Consider the following 20,087-nt stretch of genomic DNA (forward strand, 5'->3'; position numbering starts at 1 on the left):
TGCTGCTTCTTTTAGTCAATGTCCGTTTCCACCTTCAGCTCAATAAAATAAGCAAATTTTATGGCACGAAAAAGTTTGAGCTTCCCAAAGTCCCGTTTCAAATGCTTCCGTTTCTAAAAGCTTTGCTTTGATCTTGTCAGCAATGTCGGAAGACGGACTTCCCTTTTCTCGTCTCCCGCTTTCAGCCAAATTAACCGAATTTCTTTGCCAAATTTTAAACCCCTTTACTCACGGGTATGTTGCTTGCAGTTTAGCGTTGATTTTAGGAAGAAGGATCAGCGCTCATCTGTAACAGCCGTGCGGCTTCGCTTCCGCGGAAAGAGCGATGAACTCACAGCACCGCTACCCCTCCTTCACTCCGGGTCTCCTTACGGGGTCCCTTCTGTGCTTTCGGAGCAGCTTCTGGTGCCCGCCGAGTCCCACGGCCACGGGCTCACTCTACCCGTGGTTTATCTTGATGGGTCGTCGCTATGCCGCAGCGAACGACCCTTTTCCGCGGAGCCCCTCTTCAGAGCCCGAAGAGGACCGCCATTACAGTTTCGCGCCGCCCCCGGAAGTCCTATCACAGACTTTCTAAAAGCCGAAAGTTTGCCCAGATTGAAACAAACTTCTACAGCCTTTCACATGTCACAGTGCTTTTCCTTTTACATTCTTTTCCAGAAACAACCCCTCCCCCCTCCAAAGAAATGGGCTTTGGGGGGAAATGGAAAAATACTTTCTTCCCCCTGAACTTTTCTCTCCTTCCCCCAGACATTCATCTCTCTGATCAGATATCGCAGAGCAATTTCTAAATCCTGAAATAAGCTTTAAATTAAATTAAAACCATGTATTTTGAGTTTTTTTAAAAAAAAAACCCACATAAATAGCAACCTTGAAAGCAAACATACCACTCCTTTAAACAGCGGCTTTGAAATATCCAGATTTGCTCTCCAAGCAAAGAAAAACGAATAGGCGAGGAGCATTGAAGTGAACAGCCAGACTAAATTTGGCTTCTCCACCTTGGGCCTAGGAGAGGGGAGAGAGACTGCGATTAAGAGAGTGATTAAGGTGGAAAAATGCAAAAGACAAAACTGCGTTTTAATTGAAGAACGGCAGAAGATGCAGCACACACAACTAACATCGCGAAAGGTACAACAGAGATGTGATTCCAAAGAGGGCCAGGCGAAAGGTGGTTGCCGTTGGCTTAAATCATTATTTTTAATGTGATTGTTAAAACCACGCTTCAAACAAGGTTCCCAGGGTGGAATACAAAGACTGCAGTGAAATAAAATAAATCAGCTACACAGCCATAAAATCATTTAGCAATGCACAACAGAGGAGGATACGAGAACAACTTTTTGAAGAGTAAACCAACGAACAAAAACCGGCCGCTACCTCACTGCTGCACACAAACATGCGATGATAGCAAGGGCTTGGGTGATGGCGGAGAGCTCCGTCCTCATGTCAGTCACTTGGAAACTGCAAAGGCATCAAAAGTCAAAATATAAGTAGTGCAATAGCTAAAAGCAGATGTTGCAAAAGCCGTCAGATCAATGCATCCACAAATCACAGCAGTACAACTGCTGGCAGAAAAATCACGGGGTCTCAGGAGCCATGGAGTGGAAGTCATGATGTCCTATTCTGACAATTGGGAAGACTAAGTTGGGGCCCTGCATGGCCCACAGTTGACACCTGCCCTGGGCCACCCTTTAAAAACGTATTTTGCCTGAGGTTCCAATGAATATTTGGCCGCTGGTTCCCGTGGTGTTTCAGGGTGAAGTGACGCAGCCTGCGTCAAATTCAACTGTGGTTTCCCAGACGTCTACACCGTCCAATTGCCATATTCATCTGCACATTAAAAGTAAAGGTAAAGGGACCCCTGACCATTAGGTCCAGTCGCGGACGACTCTGAGGTTGCGGCACTCATCTCGCTTTATTGGCTGAGGGAGCCGGCGTACAGCTTCCGGGTCACGTGGCCAGCATGACTAAGCTGCTTCTGGCAAACCAGAGTAGCACACGGAAACGCCGTTTACCTTCCCGCCAGAACGGTACCTATTTATCTACTTGCACTTTCATGTGCTTTCGAAATGCTAGGTTGGCATTAGCTGGGACCGAGCAACGGGAGCTCACCCCGTTGCAGGGATCTGAACCGCCGACCTTCTGATCGTCAAGTCCTAGGCTCTGTGGTTTAACCCACAGCGCCACCCGCGTCCCCACCTGTATATTAATCCTCTCAAAAATGTGTTTAAAGATTGTTAAACTCATTTTTTTGAAAAGCATCTTCTTTCAAAACATGCATGTCCAATGTTACATCACTATTTTCATTTTTAAATACAGTGGACGCTCGGGTTGCCAACACGATCCGTGCGGGATGCATGTTCGCAACCTGCAGAGGCGCATCTGCGAACGTGAGGGTTGCGATTCGGTGCTTCTGCGCATGCACAAAGCGCGATTTAGCACTTCTGCGCATACATGACCGCCGGAACCCGGAAGTAACCCATTCCAGTACTTGTGGGTTTTGGTGGGTCCGTAACCTGAAAAAACGCAACCTGAAGTGTCTGTAACCCGAGGTATGACTGTACATTCTGACAGAGACCCGTGGACAATGAAGTTCCAATCTGCACATTGGTTCCAGGAGGTATGAAGGTGGTCAGCTGTGTGAGAATTCACGGAGATCAACCCCCCTGAGCATCCCTGCCCTGGAACAATGTTATTACATCAGTGGTATTGTGGGAAGTCAAAATGCTGCTGCCTGATGCAGCCGAATAATCCCCAGGGCCTTCTGTGTGGCTGCTCCAAAAATTTGGAACTCCCTCCCTAGAGATGCCAGCCTGGCTGCCTCCTTGTTATCCTTCTGCCAGCAGATGGGAGACCTTTTTATTCCAATGTGCTTTGGGGAACGGACCATTTTTCATGAAAGGGTTGGTGTGCCGTGCTGCTTTTATTAAAATTATTTGTATGATGTGTGTGTGTGTATATAATTTTTTCAATGTTTAATTGGATTTTAAATGATTTTCCCTATGTTTTTAGCAGCTCCTATTTTTATCAATTGCCTTGAGTCCCTAGCAGTGAAAAGAGAAGGATATACATATAATACACATAATAATAATAATAATAATAATAATAATAATAATAATAATAATAATAATAATAATAATAATAATAATTTATTTATACCCCGCCCATCTGGCTGGGTTTCCCCAGCCACTCTGGGCGGCTTCCAACAGAATATTAAAATACAATATCAAACATTAAAAGCTTCCCTAAACAGGGCTGCCTTCAGATGTCTTCTAAAAGTCTGGTACTCGTTTTTCTCTTTGACAAAGAAGAAGAAAAAGAAGAGGTCACCAGTGTAGGATTTTGTTATGAGCCCTCCCAGACCAAGAAAGAAATTAAACGATTCACTTACAGCAATATATCAGCCATACTCGATCCATTCTCTAATTTTGCCTACACAGAAAAGAAAAACACTCAACAAATGCTGCAATAGGTTCCTGCCCTCTTTTCCCAGAGGTTAACCCCAGGATTTTTACATATTGTCAGAGCCAACTCCATGGGCGGAAGTACACTTTATTTTCCCTATCCTGAATTTGCCAACATTCAGCTTTGTCGGAGGGTCCCAAGTTCTAGAAAAGAAGAGAGGGGAAAAAATCCCCATGCACTTTCTCCAGGCATAAATTTTTGCGCCACTGCCATGTCCTCCCTTATCGCGGACTTTCCTCAGAGTCACTTGCCGCTGGTCCCGGTAACGTAAGGAGAGCCTACAGGATCAGGCCAACGACCCATCTAGTCCAGCGTCCTGTTCTCACAGTGGCCAACAGATGCCTGTGGGAAACCAGGGAGCAGGATTCGAACACAGGAGCCTTCTCCCCTCCTGCTGTTTCCAGACAATGCTCAGAATCATTGCTGCCTTCAACTGTGGAGGCAGAGCCGAGCCATCTGGGCTCACAGCCCTTGATAGATTTATCCTCATTTTCTGAACCGAATCCACTACCTTTTCGGAAACTGCTAGCAGCTGGGTATCAGTTGGACACCCCTTGCCCAGGGCACCTCCAATCATAGCTGTCAACTTACAGATTTGAAAAGAAGGGACCAGCAGCCTCGAAAATAAGGGATCAGCAGCCAAAATAAGGGATTTTGCGAGCACAGGTATGTTCAACTTCTGAGCCCCTCCGAGCCAAAGGCAGAGAGCCCAGCCAGCAGCCAAACGAAGCCTCAAGCGGTGGTTCCCACAGCACAGCAACCCGGCAAAGGGGATGCAGCAAGGGAAACCACCGTCACCTCTCCGCTGGGAAGCGCTGAGCAAAGGCGAGTCCCCAGGCAACGCGGCCGATTTGATCGGCACAAGGCATGCAAGCTCCACCCCCCCAGTCGTTCTTAGACTCCTTATTGGGTGAGCAACGCAGCCAAGCAACACAGTTGGAGCCTCCCTCCTCCCTGGCCGGCAGGGAGGGAGGGAGAGAAGATGCTTCCTTTGAAACCCGGGAAATTTAAGGGACATCATCAATAAGGGACAGCAGCGGGACATGGCGCTGGGATAAGGGACTTTCCTGCTAAATAAGGGACGGTTGACAGCTATGCCTCCAATTCATTGCATATGTTCAGCCTTCCCCTTCCTTTGACACGAGCAAAGCAGAGTGTCACACCGCAGCTGTGACGGCCTCACCGGCCTGCTCATTTTCCCTTCGGAACAAAATAACTACGATTAAGCGGCACGAGGGAGATCGCATTTATTTCTCTAGCTACCAAGTGGTTTAGCCACCCCAAAGAAGAAGCACAGGGGCTACGAAACCGCTATTTGAGAAATAACAATTTTTAAAGCCACTAGGATCCCAGGCTGTGTGTCTAAAAGATTCGGAGCCACGCAGACTCCAGATACATAAGAGAAATCTTGTTCTCTGGAAGAGAGCCCCTCTCCACCCCCCGGTTTACCAAATTGAAGGTTCCATATTCTTCCCTGAGAAGATGGGTCGTAAATCCCTTAAGGGTCGTCTGGTCTCCCCAGGTCCAGCGAGCTTCGTTGAGGTAGGAAGAGGCAGGCAGGTAGAGATACGGCAGGCAGCCAGCCAGGAAGCAGAAAGTCAACTTTAGCATGTGGCCTAGGGTCAGTTCCTGCACCAATATAATAAAATAAAATAAAATAAAATGTCAAATTGCACCACGGTGATTATTTCGGTGGTGTCGTGCCGGAACTTTGCCATCGGACATCAAGGGTTGGGGAGGAAAGGCAAAGGAAATATGTGGAGAGATATATATTGACACACACAGAACTGATCTCTCAATTTGCACGTTAAGTCCCTGCGAAAAGGCGATGTTGAAAACAGCACCATCTCCGTGGATTACTCGGGGGAAATGACATCGCTCTGATCTCTTCTGCTTGGCAGGATGAATTTTTAAAGTGAAGCGAATAATATTAGAGGCTCCCCGAAAGATCATGTTTGTGGCGCGTTTCGCCACTGAAACTGTGCCATGGGTGGTGGGAAACGCTGCAATGCGGAGATAAACCACTTTGCGATGATCAGAGCTGGCTGGTTTTCCACCTGCAACCCCCTTCGCCCATAATTAAATTAAATAACTAAGGCTTGCCCTCCCCCCCACAACATGCTCTTCGTCAATAACTTGATCCCATTTATTTTTCTAGCTCTGGAGTGCCAGGACACAGCCACACAGGATTCAGAAGAGAACGGGTGTATGTCTAACTGTAAAAGACAACGGTTCTGTTTGCATGTCACAGTAAACCATGGTTAACGGTTTACAGATTGTCCTCTCCACTGGGTGAGAGGAACCACAAACCATGGCCTGCGGCTTAGCGTTTAGTCTGAAGCACTGACTATCATTTCTTTTGCTCACACCACAATTAGTAAGTAAAGAGCAAATCTTGGCTTTACATTACAGCTTTTTGGGGAGCAGAGGAACCCACAATCCCTGGTTCAGACATCCCACTAAGCCTAACATTGGCAAACCACAGTTTACTGTGACAGGAAAACGCAGCTAACAGGGCAACTGAAAGGATTATTGCATTCTTTCTGAGGCTAAAGTTAGACAAGCTCTTGAAGGAAGATGTTTATCAATAACTACTAGCAAAGCAAAACCTCCATGTTCATGCACTTTAATACATAACAAGCAACCCATTCTAGATTGTAAAGTCCTTGGGAACAGAGACCTATTTTTTGCTGTCTGAAATGATAATGGGGATGATGATGATGATGATTTTATTATTTGTCCCCTGTCCATCTGACTGGGTTGTCCCAGCCACTCTGGACAGCTTCCAACAGATATAAAAACATAAGGGCTGTATTTTTATATATGGTTTTAATATGTTTAAAAAACCTTTCCAAGCAACGTATAGAAAACTAAAACAACAAATAATGTTACAAAAACACAGATTAAAACCATTAATACTAACGAATACTGACTATTCCCAGTTCTTTCTCCTTCTGAGACACCTGCCAGCTTCCTGGCTCTCACCCAACACTCCACGCATCTACCTTGGCTCTCTCCCAAGACAGAAAAATAATTCACAAAACCACCCCCTCCTCACAATAATGGGGGTTCCTGGAACCAACTGGCAAACCCCCTAACCCTTCACTGTAGGCTTGCTTTTATGCGCAGGTCCCAAGGGGAATAGCACTTCCTCAAACCACCCAGAGATGTCTTCCATTTTGCACTCGGTCAGTTGCACTGCAAGGGACCAGTTCCAAGTTACCTCCTCCAAGCTATTAGAATCTCCCTCCTGCAACTTTGGGTGGCAAGCCCCTTTCTGCATGCCCAGGTAAAAGGCAAAGGACCCCGGGAAAGTTAAGTCCAGTCAAAGGCGACTCTGGGGTTACAGCGCTCATCTTGCTTTCAGGCCAAGGGAGCTAGCGTTTGTCCACAGACAGCTTTCCGGGCCATGTGGCCAGTAGGACTAAACCACTTCTGGCACAATGAAACACTGTGACGGAAACCAGAGTGCATGGAAATGCTGTTTACTTTCCCACTGGAGTGGTACCTATTTATCTACTTGCACTGGCATGCTTTCAAATTGCTAGGTTGGCAAGAGCTGGGTCAGAGCAACAGGAGCTCACTCCATCGCGGGGATTCGAACCACCGACCTTCCGATCGGGAAGCCCAAGAGGCTCAGTGGTTTAGACCGCAGCGCCACAGAGAAGAGTGTCTGGCCACGCTCATCCCTAAACTCTCTCGGCCACCCAAGTCTTCTTTCCAAAGTGCATTGTGGGTACTCACCCTCTCCCTGAGCAAGCAGGAGAAAACCCACAGCATGACACAAATCACATAGACGACGATGGTGTGCTGGTTGCACAAGCTGAGGCCGCAGCAGAAGGCGCCCGCTTTGCAGATCTGCAAAAAGGAAACGAAACGAGCATCTAATTGTGGCTTTTTAAATTGTTTTTTCAGAACGTAAGAAGAACGTGCTGGATCTGGCTAGTCCAATTTCCTGCTCCCACAGTGGCCAACCAGGGAAATGTGGGAATATTTTATATAGAAATATAATAATCAGATGGATGGGCTATAAATAAATTGCTGTATTCTTATTAGTAGTAGTATTGTTGTTATTATTTCTGAAAAGACATTTCCTAATACAATGCATTTCTAACTCCCCTCCCCTCCCACTAATCTGTGCATTTTTATACACACTTCAGTCCAATATATGCATTTTTGTGCACACTATGCTTTGCTGGAGAATTGCATTGCACATTTCAGAGAAGTGCAAATTTCAAAGGATCACTGTGTTTTGGTAACCAGAGTCCAGGGACGTCCAACTAACTCCCAAGGGACTGCGATCAACTCACAGAAAAAAAATATGGCAGTGATCAGAGTTGTTGATATTTGGTCAAAGTTGTTGACCTTTTGGGGGGAGGAAAGTCAATGTTGTTCACCTTTTTTTAGAGGGGCAGGTATAAAATGTTGAGCTTTCTTTAGGGGGGAAAGGGAAAAGTCGCTCACCAAACTATCAATCAGGAAACAAACAGCCTCGCAGTGAAAACTCCGTCTTCCGATCATGTGTAAATGGAGGACAGCGCAAGGCGGCTGGGCTGGATCCTCTTTTTCGCCCCCGATCGACTGTGATCGACTCTAACATCGTGGGAATCGACCAGTCGATCGCGGTTGACCGGTTGGACAGCCCTGCCATAGTGTTTCTGAAAGTGTGAATTAGGTAAAATCTCTTTCAGAGGTGAACTGAATTGAATTTCGCCCCCATCCCTAATAACCAGGGACTGAGGTTAAATGGGATTAACAGGGAGAAGACTGTTGTTTTTACTGGTTGACCACTGAGGGAAATAAGACTAAATGGACCTTTGGCATGAATATTTCAAAAATTAAAAACGAGGGCAGCCTGAAAGCTGTTGAGATTTTTGTTACAAAAATACCAAAAAAATGAAATTTTTTTATTGACTTGCCTAAGATCCAGGACAAAGCGCCACCTTTCAGAAATTCTTACATGCTTAAGTCTCTTCTCTCAACTGTGAGACAGGCTACAGAGATAAACTGTTGGGGCAGTAACATCTCAACTCATGCACCACATTTTTCATTAAAAAAATAAAAACCCCACCACCGCATTTTCTCTATAATCAGAGAAATTAATTAGAAAGAGAGAGAGAGAATGCCTCACATTGGGGCAGCACATATATTATCATTTATTAATTTATATTCCACTTATATGCGAAAATGGCTTCTACACGGTTTACAGCTATAAAATAAATTCATATTTAAAACACACATTAAAAAGATAATTAAAATAAACAATGAATCATTAAAAAAAACGCATAACAAGCAAAACAAGTGAAAATAAAACAAACAGCTGAAACAATAAAACAAGAAATTCTGCTCAAGGGAATGCTTGGGTCTTCAGGAGCCGGCGGAATGCCGACACTGATGGGAGTCTCTCATATTTCAGCAGGGAGGGAATTCTACAGCACTGGTGCCACCTTCCAGCCATCTATGGGTTTAGAAAGAGGCTCAGGTAGCAGGTGTTGTGGAAGTCTCTGGGAATAAGAGCAGGGATGATGGGCTAGGTGGACTTTTGGCCTGATCCGACAGCCGAGCTCTTCTCATGTTCACAGGAGTTGCTGCCTGTCCGAGCGGACTATACTGGGCTAGATGGACAAGCAGTCTTAGGCAGTAGGAAGAAGTCTCCCGCGTTCCTACAGGAACAAATCCGGGTTTAGTGGAAGAGCATCTGTTTTAAATGCAGATGGCCCCAAGTTCAAAACTTGGCAGCACCTCCAGGTAGGTCGACCTGAACCTCAGGAGTGCTGCTGCCAGTCAGGGCAGGTAATATTCAGCTAGACGTCCAATGGTCTGACTCAGTAGCAGACAGTTTTGTCTGTTCCAGGTGTCTTAAACCATCATGTGCCATTCGGCCCAAGATAAACCTTCCCAGACTCAGCTTCTTCCAGATGTTTCGGACTACAACTCCCATCATCCCCAGCCATCATGCCCATGCGCTGATGGGATCTGTAGTCCAAAACATCTGGGAAGGCTGAAATCCAGAACGCGGCAGCCAGACTGGTGACTGGGAGTGGCCGCCGAGACCTTATAACACCAGTCTTGAAAGACCTACATTGGCTCCCAGTACGTTTCTGAGCACAATTCAAAGTGTTGGTGCTGACCTTTAAAGCCCTAAACTGCCTCGGTCCAGTATATCTGAAGGAGCATCTCCACCCCATCATTCTGCCCGGATACTGAGGTCCCGCTCCGAGGGCCTTCTGGCGGTTCCCTCCCTGCGAGAAGCCAAGTTACAGGGAACCAGGCAGAGGGCCTTCTCGGTAGTGGCACCCGCCCTATGGAACGCCCTCCCAACAGATGTCAAAGAGAACAACAACTACCAGGCTTTTAGAAGACATCTGAAGGCAGCCCTCTTTAGGGAAGCTTTTAATGTTTGATGTATTACAGTATTTTAATATTTTTTTGGAAGCCGCCCAGAGTGGCTGGGGAAGCCCAGCCAGATGGGCAGGGTAGAAATAATAAATTATTATTATTATTATTATTATTATTATTATTATTATTATTAATTGTAGGCTCGGGTTGCTTCCATTAATGGTGTAGGTGGGGAGGGAAATAATCTATCGTGATGGCTTTTGATCGTGAGCGGTCTACCTTTGATCTCTCCTTGGCGGTCGCAGCCTCCCGGAAGCGCACGCAGAGAGCCATCAGCAGCCCCACAAACAGATTGTTTAAGCTGAAAACCTCTGCCGTGATGGACCACTGCCATGTGAGGCGAGAAAACGAAAACATCCCCACAGCAAAGATTCCTGCAGCATGCTTGCCAGAAAGCCTGCAAACACAGATAACAAGAAAATGTACCGTCTCATCCAACAACTCTTAGTACACACCCCACCCCACATACGGAAAAACAAAATTGAAGAAGCCTTCGTTGTCCTTCTGGGCTGACGCCCCCACCCATCTGGAAACCCAAAACAGCAGCAGCAAAATACAACTTTCTGGGGGGACGCACCCACTGCAAAGCTTTTCTTGTTTTGGGTTTGGGGTCTTTTTAAAAGCATGCCTTAATCTGGACTTCTGGATCAGTTCTTGATTACAAGCGTTCAGCTCTGAAATGCTTGGGGGAAGCAGGACGCATTGGTTGAGAGTTCAGAAACAGCAAGTGAGGGCTGGAGACTCTGTACATGCACAGGAGTGCTCTCTCTCTCACACGCACACACAAAAACACCCGTTGCAATAGCTTTCACATCAGTTTCCAAGCATCCTGCAGCAGCTCCGGGTTCAGCAAAAGTGTGGTTGAGGGGACCGAAGATGAAACTGGACTGCGGTTCTAGATTCAGGTAGGTAGCCGTGTTGGTCTGACGCAGTCAAAATAAATTAAAAAATTGTCCACTAGCATCGTAGAGACCAACCAAGTTTGTTCTGCATGCTCCCTTGTTCAGATACGAACTGTGGTGGTGGTGATTGGGGGGGGATCTCCCATTTAGAATAGAATAGAATAGAATAGATTCTTTATTGTCATTACACAAGTGCAACATTGTACAAAGTGCAACGAAATTGGATGCCATCCCTTAAAACATCAAAAGCAAAAGCAATATTTTATTTGCACAGTTGAATACCATAAACATAGGGGCCTCAATTTCCACCAGGACTGCTGAGCGAACAAAGGTTTAAAGTGCTCTCAGAGTATATGATTTTTGAAGCAATTATGTACCTTAACCTTCTCGTACGCTAGGTAGGCGTGCCATCCATACCTATTATCAAAACTTTCTAGATTTAAAATACTAGTGTTTTCCAATATAATCCATTCTTTTAGCCACGCCAGACATTCTGCTTCATAGTATAATTTTAGATTTGGTAATGCCAGTCCTCCTCTCTCCCTTTTATCTGTTAATAGTTTATACTTTATGCGTGGAAGGGAAGTAGAGGGTGGTGGGTTTTAAAATTAAGTGTATAATTATGCAGCTGTTGTAATTTAGATATTATATTTCATGTGAGGGAATCATTGGGAATTTTGGTTATTATGTATATATGTTAAGTTTCAATAAAGATCTTTGGGGAATTTTTTTTTAAAAGTTTAAACTGCTCTCACCACGATCTTGGTCTATCTCAGACCCTCCCAATGCAATGTCTTATTTTTATTTTTCAAAACAAAAAATAAAAAAAACCCTTACACCTTAAGGTTGCATTCAAACATGACTTGACAGGCCTGCACAAACCGTTAATGATAGTTTATTGGTATTTTTATAAGAGAGAACAGGGTCTTGGGGTTATTTTTCCGCCATGGGCTGGCTGGCTCTGTGCCAAAAACCAGCCCTGTGGTCCTGTTCGCAGGCTGTCAGGTGTAGTGTTTCGGGGTTTTCCGAGGACGAAATTCACTGACCCCTCCCGGCTACGCTAACGCAGCTTCCTCCCGAGGAATATTCTGAGAGAAACAAAATGGCGGACCACCACACCAACAGGGACCCAGTTGATAGGGTGTCCACATGTAGCTTTCTTCTGGAGTGTTCCAGAACGGCAGCCACCTGCTGAAATGTTGGTGATTGTTGCTCTCTGCCCCCTCCCTGCACAAAAAAATGACACAAAGCAAAGGGTTTGGGTTCTTGTACCACACTTCCTCCCCCCAAATATTAGCCAAAGGTTTTGCTTTTTAAAGAAAAGCAACCCCAAAACTTTTGACCCAAGCACACATTAATGCTGCTGTTCAAACAAGCATGGACAAAAAAAATTGGGGGTCAGCTATGAGACTGTGTTGCCCCCCACCTTTTTAAAATCACGTTCCAACATTATAGCCACTACAACACGCCAGTGGCGCCTTTGGCCCCCATCCCTAAAAAACACAAAAGCCCTATGCATAGACAACATCCCTCTAGATCAGTCACCAATTCTCGCCTGATCCAGAAAAGTCTTACAATCAGTTACCAATAGGGACACTGTGAGGGGAGAGACTCCATCAGGCAAGGCCTTCTTCCACCTGCCTTGCTCCACCTTCTAATCTCTGCTTCTCAATTTGTATTGTATTATTTTATGTACTGTGCCATTGTTATATCGATTATAGTTTAGAAATTATTTACTGTGACTGTTGAGTGGATTTCTCTTTAACTTTTATATGTTGATACTATTATTTTGTACTATTCTAATAATTGTTGAATGTTACTTTATTTGATCTAGGTTGCTTATTTTAAAGTTTTGTTTTATTATCATTTTGTATTGCGTTAGATTGTTATAAGGTGTACATTTTTGTTTCTTCTGCTTGTAAACCCCCTTGAGTATTGTAAGATAGAAAGACGGTATACAGTCCTACCTCGGGTTGAAGTTGCTTCAGGCTGAGCACTTTCAGGTTGCGCTCCACGGCGACCTGGAAGTAACAGAACGCGTTACTTCCAGGTTTTGCCGCTCGCGCATGCGCAGATGCTCAAAATGACGTCACGTGCATGCGCGAAAGCGGCAAAACGCGACCCGTGCACGCGCAGTCGCATGTTAAGTTTACTTCAGGATGCGAACAGGGCTCCAGAACGGATTCCGTTTGTATCCAGAGGTACCACTGTATACAAATAAAAAATGATGATGATGATGAAGACACTCTGCTGCATCAGGCCAGTGGTCCTTCTGGTCCAGCCTCCTGTTCTTGCAGTGGGAAACCAGATGTTGTGTGGCAAACCTACAATCAGGATTCGAACACAAGATCCTTCTCCCCTCCCGCAGTTTCCAGCATCTGGTATTGGAAAGCATTGCTGACTCCAACTGTGGAGGACAGAGTGTACCCATCCTGGAAAAAAGCCATCAATGGCTTCTCCTTCTCCATGCATTTGTCTAATCCTCTTTTAAAGCCGTCTAGATCTGAGGACATCACTACCATCCTGGGTGAGAGAGTTCCACAGTTTAACTAGGTGCTGTGCGATGAAGTCCTTTTTTTATCTGTCCTGAAAGAGAGGGTCTCTTTCCTTCTCACCTAAAAGTGAACAACGATTAGCACCTGTACGAATAAAACAAACCAACCAACAAGAATTGGGGGCTCTCCCGCTATTTAAAAGAAATTCTTTCAGAAGTCTAAAATGAGAAGTAGTGGGAAAACATTTCTCAAGAGCTACGAAGCGCTGTGGGCCAATGTGTGAGATGGCTCCAGAATCACATTTATTTATTCATTTTGTTTTGGAAGATTTATTCAACCACTCAATCAAAAAACTTTCTAAGTAGCCACACAGAGAATAAAACTGCAGATCAAACACAGGTGAAACCTACATGCAAAAATAATGATCGTGAAAAGACACAGATAAAAATTGGTAGAAATTGGTTAAAATAAATATGGGTGCCTAAAATTGCACGCCTGGACAAGCTCGCCGAAATAAAATGTTTATCGCTATTTGCAAAGCTGACACCATTTATTTAATACAGCGGTTCCCAATTAACTAAGTACTGTTTTTCAAAAGCCAAGCCACCGACCCCCTACTTTTGAAAAGTTTGATATCTGTTTGGTTGTTTTTGTTATGTGAACGGTGCCACGGACCCCCTCTGCTGACCAGCAATCGGGAACCATTGATTTAATGTATTACTAATTTATTTATTCTATATATTTATATCCTGCCCAATAACAAAAGTTTTCAGGAGAATTCACAACTACCCTGAGAGGTGAGTTAGGGTAAGTATGATTGACCCAGTCAGCTTCATAGCCGAGCAAAGATTCGAGCCAAGGTCTGCATTTTCTCACTTGTTGAATTGGGCCCCAACCTTTAAAATTTGGTGGGGCTATCAAGTAAAATTCCCTTGGGGGCTGTTGCATTTGCGCAGTGAGGACAGGAAGCTACTCCATACTGAGTTGGACCACTGGTCAGCATCAGCCGATGTCACCCACTCTGACAGGCAACAACTCCCCAGGGTTTCTGGCACAGAAGTATTCCCAGTCACCTGTCATCTGAGATCCCTTTAAAAATGGAGGTGCTGTGTGGATTGAAACATGCATTCACAACATGTCCTCTACTGTAAAGTTATGGGCCCTCTGATGGGCTAACAGGTGGACACCTCTGAACTTCAGATCTTCAACTATCTGAAGGGCTGTTACATGGACATCTTGCAGGACATCTTTGGGAGAAGGAAAGGCTAAGGCAGGGGTCAGCAGACTTTTTCAGCACGGGGCCGGTCCACTGTCCCCCAGACCTTAAGGGGGGCCGGACTATATTATTTGGGGGGGGGATGAACGAGTTCCTATGCCCCACAGATAACCCAGAGATGCATTTTAAATAAAAGCACACATTCTACTCATGTAAAAACACAATGATCCCCAGACCATTCGCGGGCCGGATTTAGAAGGCGATTGGGCCGGATCCAGCGCCCAGGCCTTAGTTTGCCTACCCATGGGCTAAGGATACGATATGATAATCTTTATTGTCATTGTCCCAAACAGAACAACGAAATTGAAAAATCTACATCAGACATTCAAAAACCAACAAGCCTACTATCCCAACTATCCCAGCCTGGTTAGCCCCCTAAAAACTCTGATACCCCATAATTGAATACAATATACTCCCATAGAGACTACTTTACACTGCATTTAAAACCAAGATCGCATTTGGATAGAAACTGTTTCTCAGGCAGCTAGTCCTAGTCTTTATTACCCTGTACCTTCTTCCAGAAGGCAGAAGCTGAAAGAGATCATTTCCGGGGCTGCGCTATCTCTGCGGCTTTCTTATGGCACCTGGCAGCATAGATTTGATCCAAGGTGGGAAGAGTGCACCCAATTATTCTCTCCGAAGTCTTTACAACCTTGTAAAGTAAACCCTACAAAAATCTGGAGTGGACTCCCTAAGGCAGTTGGATGTGGCACTTAGTATGTCTCCTTCCAGCAACTCCTGCAGCCAAGCGTCGTGCTCTGCTTTCCTTTGGACCGCATCAGCGAGGCCGACGGGAGCAGGGGGTCTTGTCACCTGAGGGCAGCCCAGGGCCTCCATGCACACTGCCTAGGCTTGCGCCATGGGGAGGTCACTTCAGCGCTGGCAACGCAGCAGAAACAATGCAGGAGGCAGCAGGTATGAGTTACTGCAATCACAGCAGGCGCTGGATTCTCCAGCAGTGTGACTTCAGCCCCGGAGGTGAAGAAGAAGAGGAGTTTGGATTTGATATCCCACTTTATCACAACCTGAAGGAGACTCAAAGTAGCTCACAATCTCCTTTCCCTTCTTCCCCCACAACAAACACTCTGTGAGGTGAGTGGGGCTGAGAGACTTCACCCAGCAGCTAACTGCATGTGGAGGAGCGGGGAAGTGAACCCGGTTCACCAAATTACGAGTCTACCGCTCTTAACCCCTACACCACACTGGCTCTCACTGGTGAACTCCGCTGTCTCTCGAGACAGATGGATGCAAACAGCAACGCCACATGGAAGGTGTTTTCTCCTGCTCCAGAAGAATGTAGGACCCAAGCCAATGGATTCAAGTGACAAGGAAGGAGATGCTGACTCAACTTTCTGATGGAGAGAGCTGTCCAACAGTGGAAGGTGGTGGACTCTCCTTCCTTGGAGGTTTCTAAGCAGAGGTTGGACGGCCATCTCTCAGGGCTTCTTCAGCTGTGATTCCCACTTTGCAGGAGGTCCCTTCCAACTCTACAATTCTACGATTCTCAAACAGGCCCCCTCCTGGTAAATCCCAGGGTGTGGCCTGAAGGCAAATGAGCAAAACTGAAATATACTCAAGTCTTGAGAGTGGATTTCATGCTCTTTATTCAGCTCATGGTGAGGAGGAATGGAAGTTCCCCCAGAATGTCTGCTTTATATACATTAGAATTGAATTATTTACACAATGGGCCCCACGTGATTGGCTAATTCCGGGATTCTCTTGTAGGCCAATCAGGTTGTGGATTCCCTTCCACCTGCAGCTGGATTGGGTGGCTCCTGTGGACCAATCAGACTGCTGCATTCTGGATCCTATTGTTCTAGGACCAATCAATCTGCTGCATTCTGAATCCTATTGTTCTAGGACCAGTCAGACTGCTGCCTTTTGGATCCTATTCAACTCAGTACATAACAAAAACCTTTATTGTTTTATTGTTTGTGGGGCTCAGAAGGACCATAAGACGCTGATGCATACTGAGTCAGACTGTCTAGCTCAGTAGAGCCTGCACTGGCTGGCAGCAGCTCTCCGGGGTTTCAGCCAGAGGTGAGCCTTTCACCTGGAGATGCCGGGGGCCTTCTGAACGCCAGGCGTGTGTCCTCTGCCGCTACACTACAGTCCTTCCATGGTATACTGACGACTGGTGTCAGAAAGGTACAAAACACACACCTGGTGCTGCCTTGGTGATGGAGAGCCAGACAGGAAGCTGGAGGAGGAAGAGGAGGAGCACTTCACACACTGAACTTTGACCTTTCCCAGAAGGGGCGACTGGGATGACAGGGCAATGATGAAATACTCCTCTGCGAAATTTTCCCTGCCAGATTTTGCTTTCTCAAAAAGCCTTGTACACACCATACACAGTTGGCTGCCCACTCTCCACCTTAGAGCAGATTTATGCCACAAGGTGCCAAAGGAAGGCACTGGACATAGTAAAAGATCCATCGCATCCTGGTCACTGTCTCTTCGAGCTCTTGCCGTCGGGACGGAGATACAGGACGATGAAGACAAGAACGAGCCGTCTTAAGAACAGCTTCTTCCCCAGAGCGATCTCGGCCCTGAATGGGAAGCCCAGACTTTGAAAGTCATCTAATCTCCCTTGCTGTATTATACTGTATTGTTTAATTAGTGTTTTTATGGAGCAGTCAAGTAATTTCGTTGTCCCCGAAGGGGGCAATGACAATAAAGATATTATCTATCTATTATCTATCTATCTAAAAGCACCTTTCCTCACCCCAGAGATTGCTGGGAACTATCGTTTGCTCCTCACAGCGCTACAATCCCCAGCAGCTGTAACAAACTACAGTTCCCAGGATTCTTGGGGTGGGGGGGAGGGAAGCAATGTGCTTTAAATGCATTTTAAATGCATGGTGTGTGACAGGCCAAAATATGCTTCCTGCCCACTTTATGTAGGACCAGCTTAGAACCCATTTGGATTGGGGCACCGGGGGCAGGAGGAGAAGGCGGCTGATGAACTGGTCATTCAAGCACTGATCGTTCACTGGTGACAGCATGTCAGAGGACAATTTACATTTCAGAATAAGAAATAAGTCTGGGAATTATCCCTGAGGGAAAGCAGCCTTCCCTCCCATTAGTGATTCCTCACCTGGGTTTTCGACTCCTCCCTTTGGAGACCCTAAGGCAGCGGTTCTCAACCTGTGGGTCCCCCAGATGTTGTTGGACTACAACTCCCATCATCCCTGAGCTCTGGCCTTGCTAGCTAGGGGTGATGGGAGTTGTAGTTCAACAACATCTGGGGACCCACAGGTTGAGAAAGGCTGCCTTAAGGCAACTGAAAACCTGAAACTTTAGGTCAGACCTTGGGATCTAGCCCCATAAAGATGCCTAGCTAGCAGAAGCAGTGGTCAGGGATGATGGGAACTGTAGTCCAAAACCAGCTGGAGACCCAAGTCTGGGGATCCCTGCCTTAGACCAAGAGGTCTAAATATCCCACCCACTTCTAAAAGGCCACAGAGAGTTCAAGGCCAAAGGCTTGGTTACAGAGGGACGTTTTTGCCTGGCACCTAAAGATATGTAATGAAAACACCAGGCAAGCCTCCCTGGGGGAGCGTTCCACAAATGGGGAGCCACTGCAGAAAAGGCCCCGTTCTCATGATGCCACCCTCCAGGCCTCTCACGGAGGAGGCGCACAAAGAAGGGCCTCAGGTGATGAATTGCAGAGTCTGGGTATGTTCATATGGGGAGAGGTGGTCCCTGTTTAAGGCTTTATAGGTCAAAAACAGCACTTTGTATTGGCCCCAGAAACTAATTAGCAACTAGTGCAGTCGGGCCAGGTTCAGCGCTCAAGCCATCTTGTGTTGGTGAGCAACCAGGCCATTGAATTCTGCACCGGTTGAAGTTTCCGAACCATCTTCAGAGGCAGCCGTGTGTTTGTGTGTGTGTGTGCGTGAGCATGCGTGCGTGCGAACTGCAATACTAACTTAATTAATGCATTATCTGACAAAGCCTAACTGAACGAGGACACGATCCAGAAGCTTACAGAATCACAGCGTTGTAGAGTTGGAAGGGACCCTGAGGGTCATGCTGTCCAGCCCCCTGGAATGAAGGGATTTCAACTAAAGCATCCATGATAGATGACCATCCAACCTCCTGTGCTAACTATGAAAACTTGGCTGAGAATTGTGGGCAGTTGCTGTCACCACGGCCCCACCCATTTACATGGGGAAGTAAAGGGCGGGTTGTTGTTGTTGTTTAGTCATTTAGTCGTGTCCGACTCTTCGTGACCCCATGGACCAGAGCACGCAAGGCAATCCTGTCTTCCACTGCCTCCCGCAGTTTGGTCAAACTCATGCTGGTAGCTTCGAGAACACTATCCAACCATCTCGTCCTCCGTCGTCCCCTTCTCCTTGTGCCCTCCATCTTTCCCAACATCAGGGTCTTTTCCAGGGAGTCTTCTCTTCTCATGAGGTGGCCAATGTCTTGGAGCCTCAGCTTCAGGATCTGTCCTTCCAGTGAGCACTCAGGGCTGATTTCCTTCAGAATGGATAGGTTTGATCTTCTTGCAGTCCATGGGACTCTCCAGAGTCTCCTCCAGCAACATAATTCAAAAGCCTCAATTCTTCGGCGATCAGCCTTCTTTATGGTCCAGCTTTCACTTCCATACATCACTACTGGGAAAACCATAGCTTTAACTATATGGACCTTTGTTGGCAAGGTGATGTCTCTGCTTTTTAAGATGCTGTCGAGGTTTGGGCGGGTTACAAAGGAGAATTTCTGGTGCCCCAATCAAAGGCTCGATCCTATTTAGAAAAGGTCAAGTCTCTTCCTCTTTTCCAATTCTACCAATGAAACCCGGGCGGAAGTTCAACAGGTCCAGTAATTAGAAAACACTTGCTCTGGAGTGACGGTTCTGAGGAACGTTTGAAGAAGGTGGAGCTCCTACGATTTCTCTCGCACGAGAAGTATTACGTGAAAGCAGACGCACAGTGCAAACACACTCCAAAGGGCACTTTCCCCCAGAAGTTGCAAAAATGGTGTCATCAGATGTTGCTCCTAACTCTACGGCGGGCGGCTATCTCCTTAAGGCAGCCAGGGCTGACGTTACGACCCAATCACGCTTTTTTCCAAAAAATCTCTCTAGATACACACTTTTTTTAAAAAAAACCCAACCTGCACTTTATTACAGCTTCAACTGGTGTAGTTTAAGCAGAGATGCCCGGATGCCAAGTGGTGGAACGGAAAGTTAGGGGTATGGGGTAGGAAGGGGGGAGGTTAGAGGGGGGAGGAAGGAAGGGAAAGAAAAGAGGAAACTCTGCAGGAAACAGATTTAAGCAATTTAAATGTTTTATAAGTTTTTTTTGTAATTGAGGAAACTTTTCATAATCTGACATTTGTTTAAAAAAAAAAGAGCCCACTTATTAGAAATTATGCAGCAGAGAGGGCTGTGGAAATATGAGCTCGCTTCACAATTATGAAGGCAGGCTAGGAAGCCCTCCTCTATTGTGTGAAGTGGCATAAACCCCACAGAGGGGCCTATCAGCTCACTAACAGGCGGGGGGCTGCGCCTTTCAAAGTGAGAGATACAAGCTTCAGGGCAAAAAC

The 20,087-nt window shown here is 46.2% G+C and overlaps 1 protein-coding gene across 2 annotated transcripts in view; it reads right to left on the minus strand.

Annotated features, from left to right (window-relative positions):
• TMEM260 (transmembrane protein 260) overlaps window positions 1-20,087 on the minus strand; it is a 68,624-nt gene that overhangs the window by 21,247 nt on the left and 27,290 nt on the right. For both annotated transcript variants that reach the window (XM_081192453.1, XM_081192454.1), the window contains exons 4-9: window positions 10,081-10,258; window positions 7,207-7,320; window positions 4,912-5,091; window positions 3,389-3,429; window positions 1,375-1,458; window positions 888-1,005 (exon numbers count right to left, since the gene is read on the minus strand). In XM_081192453.1, coding sequence (XP_081048579.1) covers window positions 888-1,005; window positions 1,375-1,458; window positions 3,389-3,429; window positions 4,912-5,091; window positions 7,207-7,320; window positions 10,081-10,258 — 715 coding nt within the window. The remainder of the gene's footprint in view (window positions 1-887; window positions 1,006-1,374; window positions 1,459-3,388; window positions 3,430-4,911; window positions 5,092-7,206; window positions 7,321-10,080; window positions 10,259-20,087) is intronic.

Source organism: Podarcis bocagei (genome assembly GCF_964188305.1).
Source record: "Podarcis bocagei genome assembly, chromosome: 1".
In the NCBI taxonomy this organism is placed as follows: domain Eukaryota; kingdom Metazoa; phylum Chordata; class Lepidosauria; order Squamata; family Lacertidae; genus Podarcis; species Podarcis bocagei.